This window comes from Solea solea, chromosome 17 (assembly GCF_958295425.1).
Source record: "Solea solea chromosome 17, fSolSol10.1, whole genome shotgun sequence".
Taxonomy (NCBI): Eukaryota; Metazoa; Chordata; class Actinopteri; order Pleuronectiformes; family Soleidae; genus Solea; species Solea solea.
The window spans coordinates 6,493,145-6,506,707 of record NC_081150.1 but is presented as its reverse complement, the minus strand read 5'-3'; the positions used below and the strand labels follow the sequence as shown (position 1 = coordinate 6,506,707).

At 41.2% G+C, this 13,563-nt stretch overlaps 2 protein-coding genes across 4 annotated transcripts in view; one reads left to right on the top strand and one right to left on the bottom strand.

Annotated features, from left to right (window-relative positions):
* The window catches only part of LOC131443472 (kelch-like protein 29), a 216,362-nt gene extending 211,885 nt beyond the window's left edge, over positions 1-4,477 (top strand). For all 3 annotated transcript variants that reach the window (XM_058613134.1, XM_058613132.1, XM_058613133.1), the window contains one exon: positions 2,998-4,477. In XM_058613134.1, coding sequence (XP_058469117.1) covers positions 2,998-3,181 — 184 coding nt within the window. In that variant the 3' untranslated portion in view covers positions 3,182-4,477. The remainder of the gene's footprint in view (positions 1-2,997) is intronic.
* Positions 4,478-7,531: 3,054 nt separating this feature from the next.
* Positions 7,532-13,563, bottom strand: part of atad2b (ATPase family AAA domain containing 2B) — a 64,657-nt gene continuing 58,625 nt past the window's right edge. The window contains exon 28 of the mRNA XM_058613130.1: positions 7,532-8,502. Coding sequence (XP_058469113.1) covers positions 8,461-8,502 — 42 coding nt within the window. The 3' untranslated portion in view covers positions 7,532-8,460. The remainder of the gene's footprint in view (positions 8,503-13,563) is intronic.

The window sequence follows — 13,563 nt, the reverse complement described above, 5'->3', positions numbered from 1 at the left end:
GTCACCAGTCCATCACAGCATCAACACACAAAGATGAACCAGCATTCAATCTCACACTCACGGTCAATTAAGAGTGTCCAATTTGCCTAATCCCCAAAATCTGCATGTTTCTGGACTGTGGGAGGAAACCGTAGAAGCCGTCATCTTGATTTAATCTGCTCTTTTTAAAAAAAAAACAAAAACATTTAGTCTCGTTTACCTTAAACTATTAACCGAACACCGACGTAAATGTATTTCCATATTAGTTGTAAGCTTTAATAGAATTTGTAGAGACATAATGGCTGATAAAGTGAGATAAATGGAAATTAAAAACAATGGGATCATGTCTTAATATCCATGTCAGGTCAAGTCACTGAAGTGTGCAGTCTGCAGGATAATGAGCTCAGCTCTCTCGGCCTAACTGTGTTTTATTTATTTATTTATTTATTTATTTATTTTTGCACAGAAAGAAAGAGAGATAAGGCAAATATATATGTGAGACACATTTGGGAAGCAATTACAGACAGTGATCTTATGTGCAGAATGTATATCATAAATCATGTTGTCAGAGTTATTGATAAGCTGCAGCAGGCCACGCCAGGCAGCTGTTCTGCTACATTTAACTAAGTCTGACACAGGAGAGGGAGACATGTGGGGGAAGGAGGGAGAACAACACACACACACACACACACACACATAAAGAAAGCTGCTGCTGCTGCTTAAAGAGAAAATGCCCAGGAACAGCACTATCTGCAGTGCATGCTCTTACACAGAAGATGAAGTCTAGCAGGTCATGGTGCAGGAGAGCTGATATTCTCCCCTCGCTGCGTCCAGCACTCTGCAGACCTGCACCTCCCTTCTGTTTATCAAGCAGAGCAACTCCAGGCTTCGCCCTGCGCTCCCTCCACTTTGGATCAGCTGCCTTTTCTCTCCGAGTGGATTTAGGCTTCATGTTCTAATCTTTTTTTTCACTCCCAGCAGTGTTGTTGAATTTCTGCAGTAGGACTACATGTTTATTTTGCCTGTACCTCACTCACTCAGTGTGTGTGTGTGAGCGTGCACCTTATGTAAATGCAGATCGTTGCAAACCCCAATAGGAGTACAAAGCCCTAATCAGCTTACGGTCCAAGTTTTTAATCCTCTCTGCACACAAACCCCTGTTTCTGTTCCTCATATCAAATGAGCACATTTTCTACAGATATTTGCTTTTTCATTAGTTCCCGATTTTGCCCGGAGGAGGGAAAGTAATGTGTGTGGTTTTTTGACTCCCTCCTAACTCACATAGTTTGATTGATGTGGCGTACCCACAAGGCGTGGCCCCCGCAGCGTGACAGTCAGCATGTTGGAGTGTGGAGACGTCGTCGTCGTTGTCGTCGTCCGTCTGTGGCTCTGTTGTCTGATCACGACGAAACAATAAGAGCCGTGACTCATACTGCAGCGATCTCATATCAAAGCCACACGTGCTTATATGCACCTACCTCTCGTCCTGACACTGATTGCCCCTCATTATTATTTGGGCCAAAACTGATGCGTTGTGTTGGTTTAGCAGTAAGCCTGCAAACAGGGGGATACTGTTTCGTCAAAATCCACCAACCAGCTCATCTAAAGCTCACTAATTAACTCGGTAAATCATGTTTGCGTAATGCAGACAAAAACTGATGTTGAAAAACAATTCTGTTTTAATGAGGGTCATGTGTCCAGATGCTCCTTTGCACTGAGTAGTTGCTCGGCAACCAACGGCCACAAGGACTTATTGATTATGGTCAAGAAATGCAATCTAAGAAGGTGATTTATTTTTGTTATTTGTTGTACAATTGAGGCCGTATTCACACCAAAACAGAACTTCCTTGATACAATCTTCTTCTTTTTTAAAAAGATCTCAGCTGACATAGGGCGATAGGCAGTGGTACACCCTGGACAGATCGCCAGTCCATCACAGGGCCACACACAGAGACAAACAAACATCCACTCTCACACTCACGAGTGCCCAATTTCCCTAATCCCCAAATCTGCATGTTTTTGGACTGGAGGAAGAAGAGAAAGAGAAAACCCATGCACACACGGGGAGTACATGCAGACGCCATGTAGAAAAGCCACTCTAGAACCAGTTTTCCAAAAACAGCATGGCTCCTAAAATGCTGGATTAAAAAGCCAAAGGTTTTGTGGATTCTCCTAAGCTTGTTCTCATGTGTACGGGTCCTTAAACAAATCATTGAAGGCCTAAAATATACCATGATATAGGAAATATAGCCTTTCCTGACATGAATGTAATGAAACCCGAACAAGACTCCAGCATGCACCTCTCTTATTGACTCCATACAGTCATCTCACTAAACTGAAAATATGCAGTATATATGTCATACAGTCTACAGCTGTACATGTAGATACTTTTGTGCAGTGATACAGTATCAGTGTATTTGTAAATCGCACTGTTTTGTTTTGACAGCATTAATATTTTTCATTTAATCGTGTATGAGATATACGAGGGGGAAGTGTGAGTTGTGGACACCAACATTTTGTAAAAAGTTCAGGCAAAACAAGCTCTTTTCAGTTTGTCTGGGTTGAAACAAGCTATGGGAATAAATGTTTAAAAAAAAACGAACAAACAAACACGAGTAGCTCTCGGCCATTTTAATTTTGTTAAAGTAGCTCTCAGTCGAAAAAAAAAGGGGGTTGGAGACCTCTGATTTAGTCTGACAGGTTTCTAGCTCTTACCGCCAAATAATGAATATAAACCAAAAGACTGAATTTAAAAAGTAGACAGTCTTCTGGTTGCTATTTGACCAAGAGGTCAGTTGTTTCAGACATCAGCTGCAACCAGGCACCTATAGCTGTCAAAGACAGTGTCCACTCTTATGCTTTATCATCCGTTTTACTAATCTGACATCACCACCAGACCAGTACCAGTACTTTTCACATGGGAGAAATAAGCTTATTTTCCCCATAAACGTCCATTCAAATGAAAAAAATGAAACCAATTCAAACTGACTGAAACGAATGTCATGTGTGTTCCTGCAGTGCTGTGGTTGTGGACGGGAAGATCTACTGCACGGGAGGCATCGTGAGCAGTGAGGGTCCGGTCCTTGGCAACATGGAAACGTTCGACCCTTGCACCAACACTTGGACGCTGCTGCAGTCGCTGCCGTGCCCGCTCTTCAGACACGGGTGCGTGGTCATCAAAAAGTACATCCAGAGCGGATGAGGTCGGCCCGCAGCCTGCTCACACTCGTTCGATGCCAAACACCAGCTGGGCTCCGGTTGTGGGACAACGTGTGGCGGCAGCGTGGGGGCACAGTTGTCGTCTGCCGGTCAGCAACCTCTGGACGCCAGCATCCATTCACCACATTACCCGTCCCACTCTCCAAAAAAGTCCTGTGCAGAATGTACCCATGTTCAACTACTCGGCCATGTCAGGTGGCGATGCCGAACCTCCAGTACTGTATGTGTCATGGTAGTAGTTCATCCTCTCATCCAACAGGCACGGGGACTCTTAGTAATTTAAAAGCTCCTTGGTTGTCTTCTGTCAGTTCTTTCTTTTCCCAATCTCTGTAAACTCACCACCTCGTTGTTTTCTTTAACAAAGCGACTCGGTGCAGAGAAAGCCATCGCAAGTGAAGATCCTTGTCCTCTTTTCAAGTTGTGTCTAGGTTTATAGTCCTTCATTACCGAGCGCAGTGTCTTTGTGTTGTATGAACATTGTTTCAGTAGCGACATCTGCAGGAGAGGAGGAAAAGTAAAGGAAACCAAAGTGACACGCTCCCGTGTCCTTCAGTGGATTTGACAGGTTTCTTCTCTCTCCCCCCACTGTGTCAGAGAGCATACATCTGACAGCGAGTGTGAATTTAGGGTAACTTTAATAATGGAAATAAACTCCATGAAACCTGGTTCTTTTAATGACTTGCTCAACTTTGTAAAAAAAAAACAAAAAAGAAAAAACTCAAATCTGGGTCAGGTGATGTTTAAAGAGAGAAAATCTTCACGTTTCTCCTCTTTCATTTGCACCTCCAGCCTAATCGAGAGATTATCTGAGTGGCCTGTTTTCTTTTCTTCCCTTGATTTATGTGATCATGCTCTCTGGGGAAAGGAAAACAGATTGAGAGAGAGAGGGAATTTCTCCTTTCCACTGACGTCTGATCAGAGGTTCAAGTTGGGGCAGTTCCTCCGGATAAAAGCACAATAATCACCTGTGACTGTTGTAAGTTACTTCCTGTTCCATGCTTTTCCCCCCCCCCCACCACAAACACACACACTTTTTGTTTTGTACCACGTGTCTCGTTACAACCCACAAAAGTTGTCGGGTTTGTATTCTGTAAATATAGGAAGGAAATATGTATATTTTAAAAACCTGAAGGCAATTCTGTATAAATGTTTTTAGGGGGAAAAAAAAAGGTACCCGACAGGTTTGACTCAAATGGTATGTCTGTAAATCTGTACCCACAAAAAAAGAAATTAACAATTGTTATTATTGAACCTAATACATAAACCAGATCAATGAGCACTTTGTCTGTTTTTTTCCAGTGTAGCCTGTAATTTACATTTCTCAAGGAAAATCACTGTGCTGGCATAAGGTAAGACTATATTCTAACGTGTATTTAATACACCACATGGATAAAGAGAACATTTTTGGGGGATATAAAAACACCAAGGTGTGATTCTGGAAAAGGAGATTCAACTAAAATCGGTTCTCTGCAACAATCTTCAACCTGCTATTCCACATCAAATGTCAGGTTTTGTCCACGAGTCAAAATGATTCAGTTTTAATGATTTCTTTGTCATATAGGCAAAGAAACCAGGAAATATTCACTTTTGAGAAGCTGAAAAATCTGAATTTTTTTTTATAATTATTGAAAAAAAACACTGAAACCAATTAATCGACAGATTATTTGGTTTCAATTAATCAAAATAGTTGACCATTAATTCAGGAATCGATTAATTAATCAAAGAACCCTTGCAGCCCTAGTGCATTTCCCCATTCCTCCAAATTAACCGCACAAAAAACATCACACATTTTACAATTTGCACTTTTATTCAAGTATATCACAGCAGTTTATTTGAGAAATACAGTAAATGTTTCATTTCAAATATAACTTACACTAAAGTAACAATGCAAACAAGTGTGTTAAATACACAAAAGGAAAGAATAGACAAAAGTTATGAAAGGTTTTGACTTGGGAAAAAAAAAAAAGTTGGGAGGAACAAAGTAATTCAGGATAGAACAAACCCTTTCTCCTTCTGCATGCTGGACTAAGTTAAGTTATAACTACCAGACAAAAATTGGTTGTTAGTCCAAACTGGCTACCATTTATAACAAGAAAGGAAGATTACAATGTATGACATTTAAACTACCCATATATTAATTCCCAATGTCTATATTTAATTTCATAAAAGTTAATCTGATCCTGTTGCTCTACCTGGGCTGTGCTACACAGCCACTATGTTTTAAAGATCTGTTCCATCCTAATGCTCGTCTCTTCCAGTATGCCACAGTCTGTAACCAATTGTTTTAACAAAGAAAAACACATCAGAACAATGAAATAAATAGAGAAGTTGAAAGGGTATGTTGTCGCGTGTTGAACCTGAGAGACCTGTTAACCCTTAAGTTTTTCCCCGAACACGCTGAAGAAACCTGCTACACAAACGCTGCGCAATTCAGCCCAAACTCTAAATGCTTCCCCGTTCTTAAAAAAAGCCAAACATACAAAAAGACAATTTACTGAATATTAGGTGTAAAACATGTTTAATAATAAATAATCAGAATCATGAGATGAAAATATGCCCACCCCCTGCCCCAAAAAAAAGAGAAAAACCTATTTCTCCGTAGCTTTAAAGATATGGGATGATAATATGATGGAGGAGCAGATCCAGGACGCCCCCGTAAGTGTCAAAGGTACAGTAGAAATTATAAGAACCTGAAAGTAAAGCATTAAGTGTACAGGAACAAGCCTTTTTTTTTTTTTCATCTACGCAATCATTATCTGGCTCAAATGCAAACATACATTACAATCGGAGAGATACAAACAACTCTTGGATTACTGCAGCAGCTGTGGTTGCACTGATCTGGTACCTATGACGGTACTGTAGGTTTTGCAACAGTATTTTGAGGGGATGAAAAAAATACTGTTTTTGTACCCAGTAAACAATTTCTTTTTCGCATTTTTAATAAATTAAGCTGAGGTAGCGTTGGTTTTTCTCTCTGCAGTAGTCCAAGTGCTAACCTGTCGTCGCCAGTTTGCATCTGGTCTTCGCTCGTCTTTTCTATTTCGTGACCTAGAGTCTGAGAAAAGGCAGAGGTGAGCCGAGGGTCAGAGCTGCACCAAGAGGTTCGGAGGGTTGGACAAAACTGCTCTGAGAAAAACAAGGGGGCCTTCTCCAACTGTCTACGACTGCTCAAAATACCACGTCTCCCACCTAAAAATAATACGAACATTGCATGACAACTTTGTAAAGCTTCAGTAAATGCCTTCGTTTACTCAAGTAAAAAAAAAAAAAGAGAGAATCAAGCTTCTCTTGTCTGGTGCTGAGAGAACAGAATAAAATGCATGTATAAAGTCGGTACACACGTGAAAGGACAAAGAATAACGTAATGCTTTATACACCTTAGTGACGGGCACTGCCTAGAATGGCCTTGTTCAATGTGGATTCAAAACCCATGCACAAAAAAAAAATCAACAACAACAATCCACTCAAGCAAAGTATCTTATAAAAAAGTAAAAAAAAAAAAGAAGAAGTCATCAAATACTCGACACGTACGACGATTCCACAGAACAACGCCGTCGGTGGAACAGAATTATTGGGATCAGGCTGCTGTTATGTCAGCACCGTGTGAAGGAGTGGATAACATTTGGCACAACAGATCTTTTCTTTTTTGATTGTTACTTGTTATTTTTCACTTTCTATGAAAAAGTGAAAAAGAAATTAAACATCTTTGCACCTGCTGTGTATCCAAATAACAACATGGCCTCACACTAACACAACATAAGTATATTTTTGTCCTTCAAGTCTTCAAATGCCTTCAATAAACTGTGTCGGCCTATGTTGACGTGAATAGTAAGATAACCTAGATATGTAGTTCAGCGACGTCATGGCGTTGAGATACATATATCATTTTGTTGACCTCAGTGGTTAAGACCCTCCCCCAAACTGGGGTGTGTTCATTGTCACAATAAGTAAATAATAATAATAACAATAATAATAAAAAAAATCCTATCCGGGTGAATTTATCAGAGTTTCGTGAGGTTCAAAATAAGGCACACACTAGGCAGTGCAAAACTACAGACACATTTCCAATTCATACTACTTCCAGTTCCTCGGCTGGGGTGTTGATAGGAAAATGAACAGGCGGACATGGCTTGAGGGGAGGGGGGGACGACACATTCATGCTGTAATTTAAAGTGGGGTGAGGGTGCAGCTCGCACACAAACTATTAAGGACGTGACAATCAGCTGAGGCTGTGAATGGCAGAGCCAGTCTGTGAGCAAAAATGTGTTCAGCAGAGTGGGTTTTTTGATTTTTTTACAGCTGGTCTACGGAGCTACGCTTTCTTTCTCTCTCCCCCCCCCCCCCCCCTCCCGACAGTGACATTGAGACAAACACTGTGGGGGCTAACAGCTTTCCACACCTGATGACTGCTGTAATGAAGAGGACATAATCACTTCTACTCCTGCTGTGCTAACCTCAGCAGGTTGATGTTTGCACCAAAAAGTTTTTGTAAACTCCAGTCGTGGGTGAGTGTTCATGACGGTGGCTCAGATACTGAACTAATTGAGTCGCTGAAATGGCGGGAACAGAAAGAAAGAAAAAAAGAAAGAAAACAAAAACAAGAGAAGAGATCCACATAAAACTGGCCTATGATGAAGAGCTCTTGCACTTGAGAGCAATATGGGCTCAGCAATAATGTAGTTCAGCCATTCAGAGTATCTTCTAACTTCTTCGAGCGGCATTTAGCATTCACACTTTTGCTGGTGAGAATCCAAATGTGTGTGTGTGTTTGTAGACATACATGCATCCCCAATCTTGTGTGTGTGTGCATGTGCACGTGTGCATGGCTTGCTTCCGGCAAGAAGCCGCCAGGTTGCGATATGACATCACCCAATCTGTTGGTTTTGCTAATCATCCAAGTTAAGAAGTAATCGTGAGAGCAGCATGGATCAAAGTTAGGATAGCACCCGAGTAGCACCAGAGTTGCCCGTCACCGTGGGTGTGTAGGTGTGTGTGTGTGTGTGTGTGTCTGACACACCTCCAGGAGTTTGGTTGTGTAGAATGGGTCTGGATCTGGCCAGGTTCCTGAGACGATAGCACCATTTGAATGTCTCTGTCCTCGTGCTCCCTCCCGGCAAAAAAAGGAGGACGTGGGGATTCCCGTGTTTGATTTCTGTGTTGAGGGCTGGATTTTAGAAGCTCGTTCACTTTCACTCAGTCAGTTTGTGTTTGTCTTTGTGGTCCCAGGCTGTTTCAGGATTGACCTGATAAATGTTCTCCGTCTCACAGGAATGTATCAAAATGCTGGATTCTGTCCTCCAAGTCCTGCGAGAGAGAAACAAACACGTGCACGGCTTAGTCTCAGCCATCACAGTCGACTCTTGATGTGTGTACAAAGCATCTATGCACCATGGTTTCAATGTTACTTGGAAATTTCCTACAGCAAACAACAGCTTTCACCATGATAAATGATGTAAAATGAAGCAAAGCTGTGCTGGAATGAAACAGGCAATTTTTCCCAGCATGAAAACAGCAGAGTTTGACACTGACTAAAACTGAACAGAGCCACAGGAAGAGAGATGGATGTTCGCCTGCAACAGACTATGATTAATGCCTGGAAGATGTTACAGTGTGTGTGTGTGTGTGTGTGTGTGTGTGTGTTCGTGTTCTCTCATCTGAATGGCTGAGTCAGTACGACAGACAACGCTAGAGGATAACAATCGACATTTACGACAGTTAAAGAATATCAACTTCACAGGAGACGACAATTTCACACTTTGAACGCAAAACTTTTGCAACACACACACACACACACAACAACCTGGCAACAAGAGACACCAAGAGAAGGAGCTATTTGTGTAATTATCAAGTAACAGCAAAAGTGGCAAAGGCCTTTTCAGCCTTGAAAAATGATAAAGGCAACAATATCTTCTGGTGCAGTAATTGCTTTGATATAAATCTATTTAAAAGTATGATTCCCAAATTATTTCTTCAACCAAGAAAGAAAAGGGCAGATGAGGCTTTTTTTTTTGAGTGATTAATTGTTAAGTCTTCTGACAGAAAGTGAATACAAAGTGAAATGCCAAAAATGAACCACTTACAGCAGCTGTAATGCGAATATTTGCTAGTTTACTTAATAATAAACTGAATATATTTAAGCTTTGGAGAATTAGCTGGGGGAGCAAACTGCATATGTTAAGTTCTGCTAAGAGACACCGTACAGGCCAGTTTAAAACTTAATTTTATGATAATTACCTTAATTGTGACTTGTGATTATACCGAGCACTTTGCACTGGGAGCAAACCAATAGGTCAGGTACTGTGTGGAGCAGTGGACTGTAAAAATGATTCACACACTCCCTAAAACATTGATGCTTTCTGTTGAACCATTTGCTCACTAACCCTCGCACCATCACATAAATAAGCTCTTACACCTTGACTCTTTGCACCTGTGACTGCAACTTTATCTGACTGAAGGCGAATCACCTTCCCATCCGCTAAACTCAGCCTCTGCAGCAAATTCCCCCGTCTCACTAATCTACTATGTCGGACAGAGAAAGAAAAAAAAAACAGATTTCCATAAGCCCTGGCTGCCAGCCAAACAGCTGACTACTCTGGACTCAAGTCCAGGCAGCTACTTTATTACCATATTTTGTCAAAGTGACTGAGGCCGTTATACACCTCAACTGCAGGAGGTAACGGACCTTTATTTGAGGCAGACTTGAACAAAAGAAAGGCCTTGGCTTCTAATTCCTGCTTTTGAGAGGCATAATTGGTCATATTTTAATACAAAGCCGTGATTCCCGACTGCTCTCTGCGTGGCGTGGGGGGCATTATTCTGCATGCAAATAACATTGATATCAAACCACTTCTTCAACAAGCCTACAGAAAAACAATCATTTTTAACGTTTTTTTTGTCTACAGACCTTCAAACAGAAACTGTGCGCTGGTTAATGTAAGTGTAAGTGTTAGTTTGCCATACATTTATAATGTCCGAGTCAAAAAATAAACAAACGGTCTCAGACAGTTGCTCTACCAGAATTACTTACAGCCAGTAACTCAGGACAGGAACGAAGACTGATACTGTTCTCTTTTTTTGAAATATAACGATATGATACATGAAGATCGATAAAATGCAAAAGGTTGTGTTCATTTACATTTAAAGATCTATATATATAAACTTAAAACATGTATTATCATCCCATGCCTCTAAGTTAGAGACTTTGTCATTTGATTGCTCTATAAATAATATTTAATTGTAATGTCTCATCTTATAAATAAAATATAATTTCCCATAGTGAAAGTGTATATAATGAAATAATGACATTAAAATGTGCGAGAGGCCACTAAATGTGAGCTTATATAGACTGAATCTTTCCCTCGTGTCCTTGTGGAAAGCCTTGAGAAAAAGTAAGACCTGGAGCACCATCTTTCTCGAGCACGGGCAGGAGTCAGCCTTGGTGTCACAAAGCTCTTCCATAGCTAATGAGTGAGATGTAGCAGCATTGCAGATGTAGGGGTTTTATTTCCCAAAGGGGGCATCAAAACTTTGCAAAGGAGAACTCCAGCTCTGTGTGCTCTACACTGTTAAGATGTCATCAACTTGTGATGTTCAACCCTTTTGTGACAAAGGTATTATAAATGACTTTGGTGTACCCGCTCCTCTGAACCCATCTCATCTCTTTCCACCTCAGCTACTGATTTACTTCATTTCCCAGATCAAATTTTCAGCAAACCCTGGGAGAGCCGGGCTCTCTGTGGCGTGTACTTGTAGATTAGGAAAGTTTAGAAGAAAAAAAAGAGGATGTAAGTTGTTTTTTTTTTTTCCAAAAAGAAAAAGAGAGTCAAGTGAGAACAATCTTGTGTTCTATGCCCAGATGAAGGGGTTGTCTCACAAGATACTGTCAACAGGTTCACAAGGATGAAACGCTTTGTGCTCTGCAGGGGCAACTGTCAACAGCAAAATGACTTTCTCTCTGTTTTATGATTTATCTCTTTGTGTGAGTGTTCAAGACTGCTGCTTAGTGTCTTCAGATGCTTACCCTAAATAATTTATAGAGTGCACATGCGCTTAATTTTCTTCTCATGTAGTCAGGTCATCTATATTTCACTGCCTACCAGCAAGGGTCAACAAGATGCTGCCAAAAAAACTAAATCCACCGAGAAATCCAGTGTGGTTTATTTTTGCAATATATGTCTGCAATCTTCAGCAGCAAACACACAAATAATATGATGTCCAGGTCCCTGAGCCAGTGGGATGTGCAGCTCTGGCTTCACACAGACCCAGGATGAAGGTCAAAGGCTCCTACAAAGTATTTAATTGTGGTCTGAGATACAAGTGTGCCTAAAATGGCCAAGTGTGATATAAATGGCAATTTGTAGCAGGGATCATGGCTGGCGTTACTGTGTACAGAACAGAGATGGTCCCTCTGGCCTGAACTGGAAGTAGGGAGGAGTCCACTCCATCTGCCGAAAGGTCAGTTCTTCCAGAAGACCGAGACAGGCCGTACCCAGAGGAGGATGCACAGAGAGTAAAGGAGACAAATGTATGGACACGCTCCATTTCACTCGGCTCCACAGCTCACCATACACTGCAATGGAGTGCAACATTAAGTGGAAATGGCTTCAGCCCCCCGCATACGCGCATGTATGTGCACATGTTTTTGCATTCTCCAGGGAGTAACAAAGAGATGACCAGCCGCGAGTCGAGCCGAGTGTTGGAAAACACTGGCAAACAAAGCGTGTGCCAAACGAGCTGACATTTCTGCTCTGGGAACACCAATTTAGGCTGGCAGTACGAGATGAACCCAGACGCGCCCCCTCCCCACCTCTGCCAGCCGGCCTGGAGACAAGCAGCACCACCTGGCTGACTGCTCTCTCCCGTTCCTGTGTACTGTTCCCACTCTGACACCCTGACAGCCAGCTCTAGCTACCAGCACCAGGACACTGACATCTCTGACCCACTGTCTGCACGACATCCTACAGCAGCAGCAGACGACCAGATGGGATTCTGGGAAAATACACAGCAGCTTTTTCTGTATGGAACATTGTCAAAGGAGATTAGAGATGAAAAAAACGAAGGAAAAGGGAAAAAACAAAACATGACCTTGTACTGAGGGTTGTTGATCCTTATTTACTGTATGCACAGAATGTACTGTGGTTACAAAAAGACTGACATACCACACCTTAATGTGCTACTATCAACATTTTTTTTTTTTGTGATTTATGGCTCTGAATAATAGCAACTATTTTAAAACCTGTAATTCAAGAGGAAAAGTGCAAAATATAGCAATTGTAATGCCATACAGGCTGAAATATACTAGTAAGAAATGTTAAATACCAACGTATAGATCTTGAGCTGCTTATATGTTGTTGTTTTTTACTAAACTATAGAAAATACGACTTTACCCTCCCTTTTTGATAACAAAAGCTAACTAAACCGCTTTGGACTCTAGCTCCTGGATTTACTTTGCCTCTAAATATCATATACACACAACTACTGAATACAATCTTATGCAACCCTCACACAGAAGTCCCCACTGTCCTCATTAGATCCTATTGTGGAGCTCTTTCAACAGTTAGACAGATTTATATTGATACTACACAGGTTCACACCATTAATGTCCAGCTGTAGTTCCAGGCTGGATAATGTATCATCTAATACCAACTCACCTACTGCGGTTTCTACCATGATGACTTCCAAACTCAATTCCCCGTTTTTACCTTAAGTGTAAATGTCTACATTTATGCTCCCAAAAGAAATATTCTACTTCAAACCACAGAGTTTATATGCCCCTATTCACTGTTCCATTATGCCATGAAGGAAGTCAACCAGACTACTCGACCTACTCTGCTTTCAAGATGTCAACTCTGCAGGTCAAATGAAGAAAATGACGTTATGCCCACTAAGGTTGGACGATTGAATATATCACCCGTTGTTAATTCGAGGGCAAATTTTTGTCACTCTATCTTGCTAATTTAATGTTGCTTTCAAGGATTCTGCTTCACTCTGGGGTTTGTAACAAAACTAATGTTATAGGCTGAGATACTGAGAGACTTCACTCCTCACTGACTCGTCCAACACTTACACACGCACGGCATGGCGGTGGGTCACTCATTTTCAGTTAATAGCTTTCATAATATTTAATGACATAAGAAAATGTTTGCAGTAAAATAATGGTTGTTTGTGATGTTTTAGTGACCCCTCATTTTTTAACTACATCAATAGGAGCTCAGACCAACAGTGTGACATATAACGACGTGCCCCAGAGCTATGACGGACCCTTGTACGTGTTAGTCACTAATAACGTAACTAACGAACAATGTGGATGTTATTTTTTTGGCTGTTCTACTGGAAAAGTAGGGAGGAGAGGTTATAGGGAAGCGA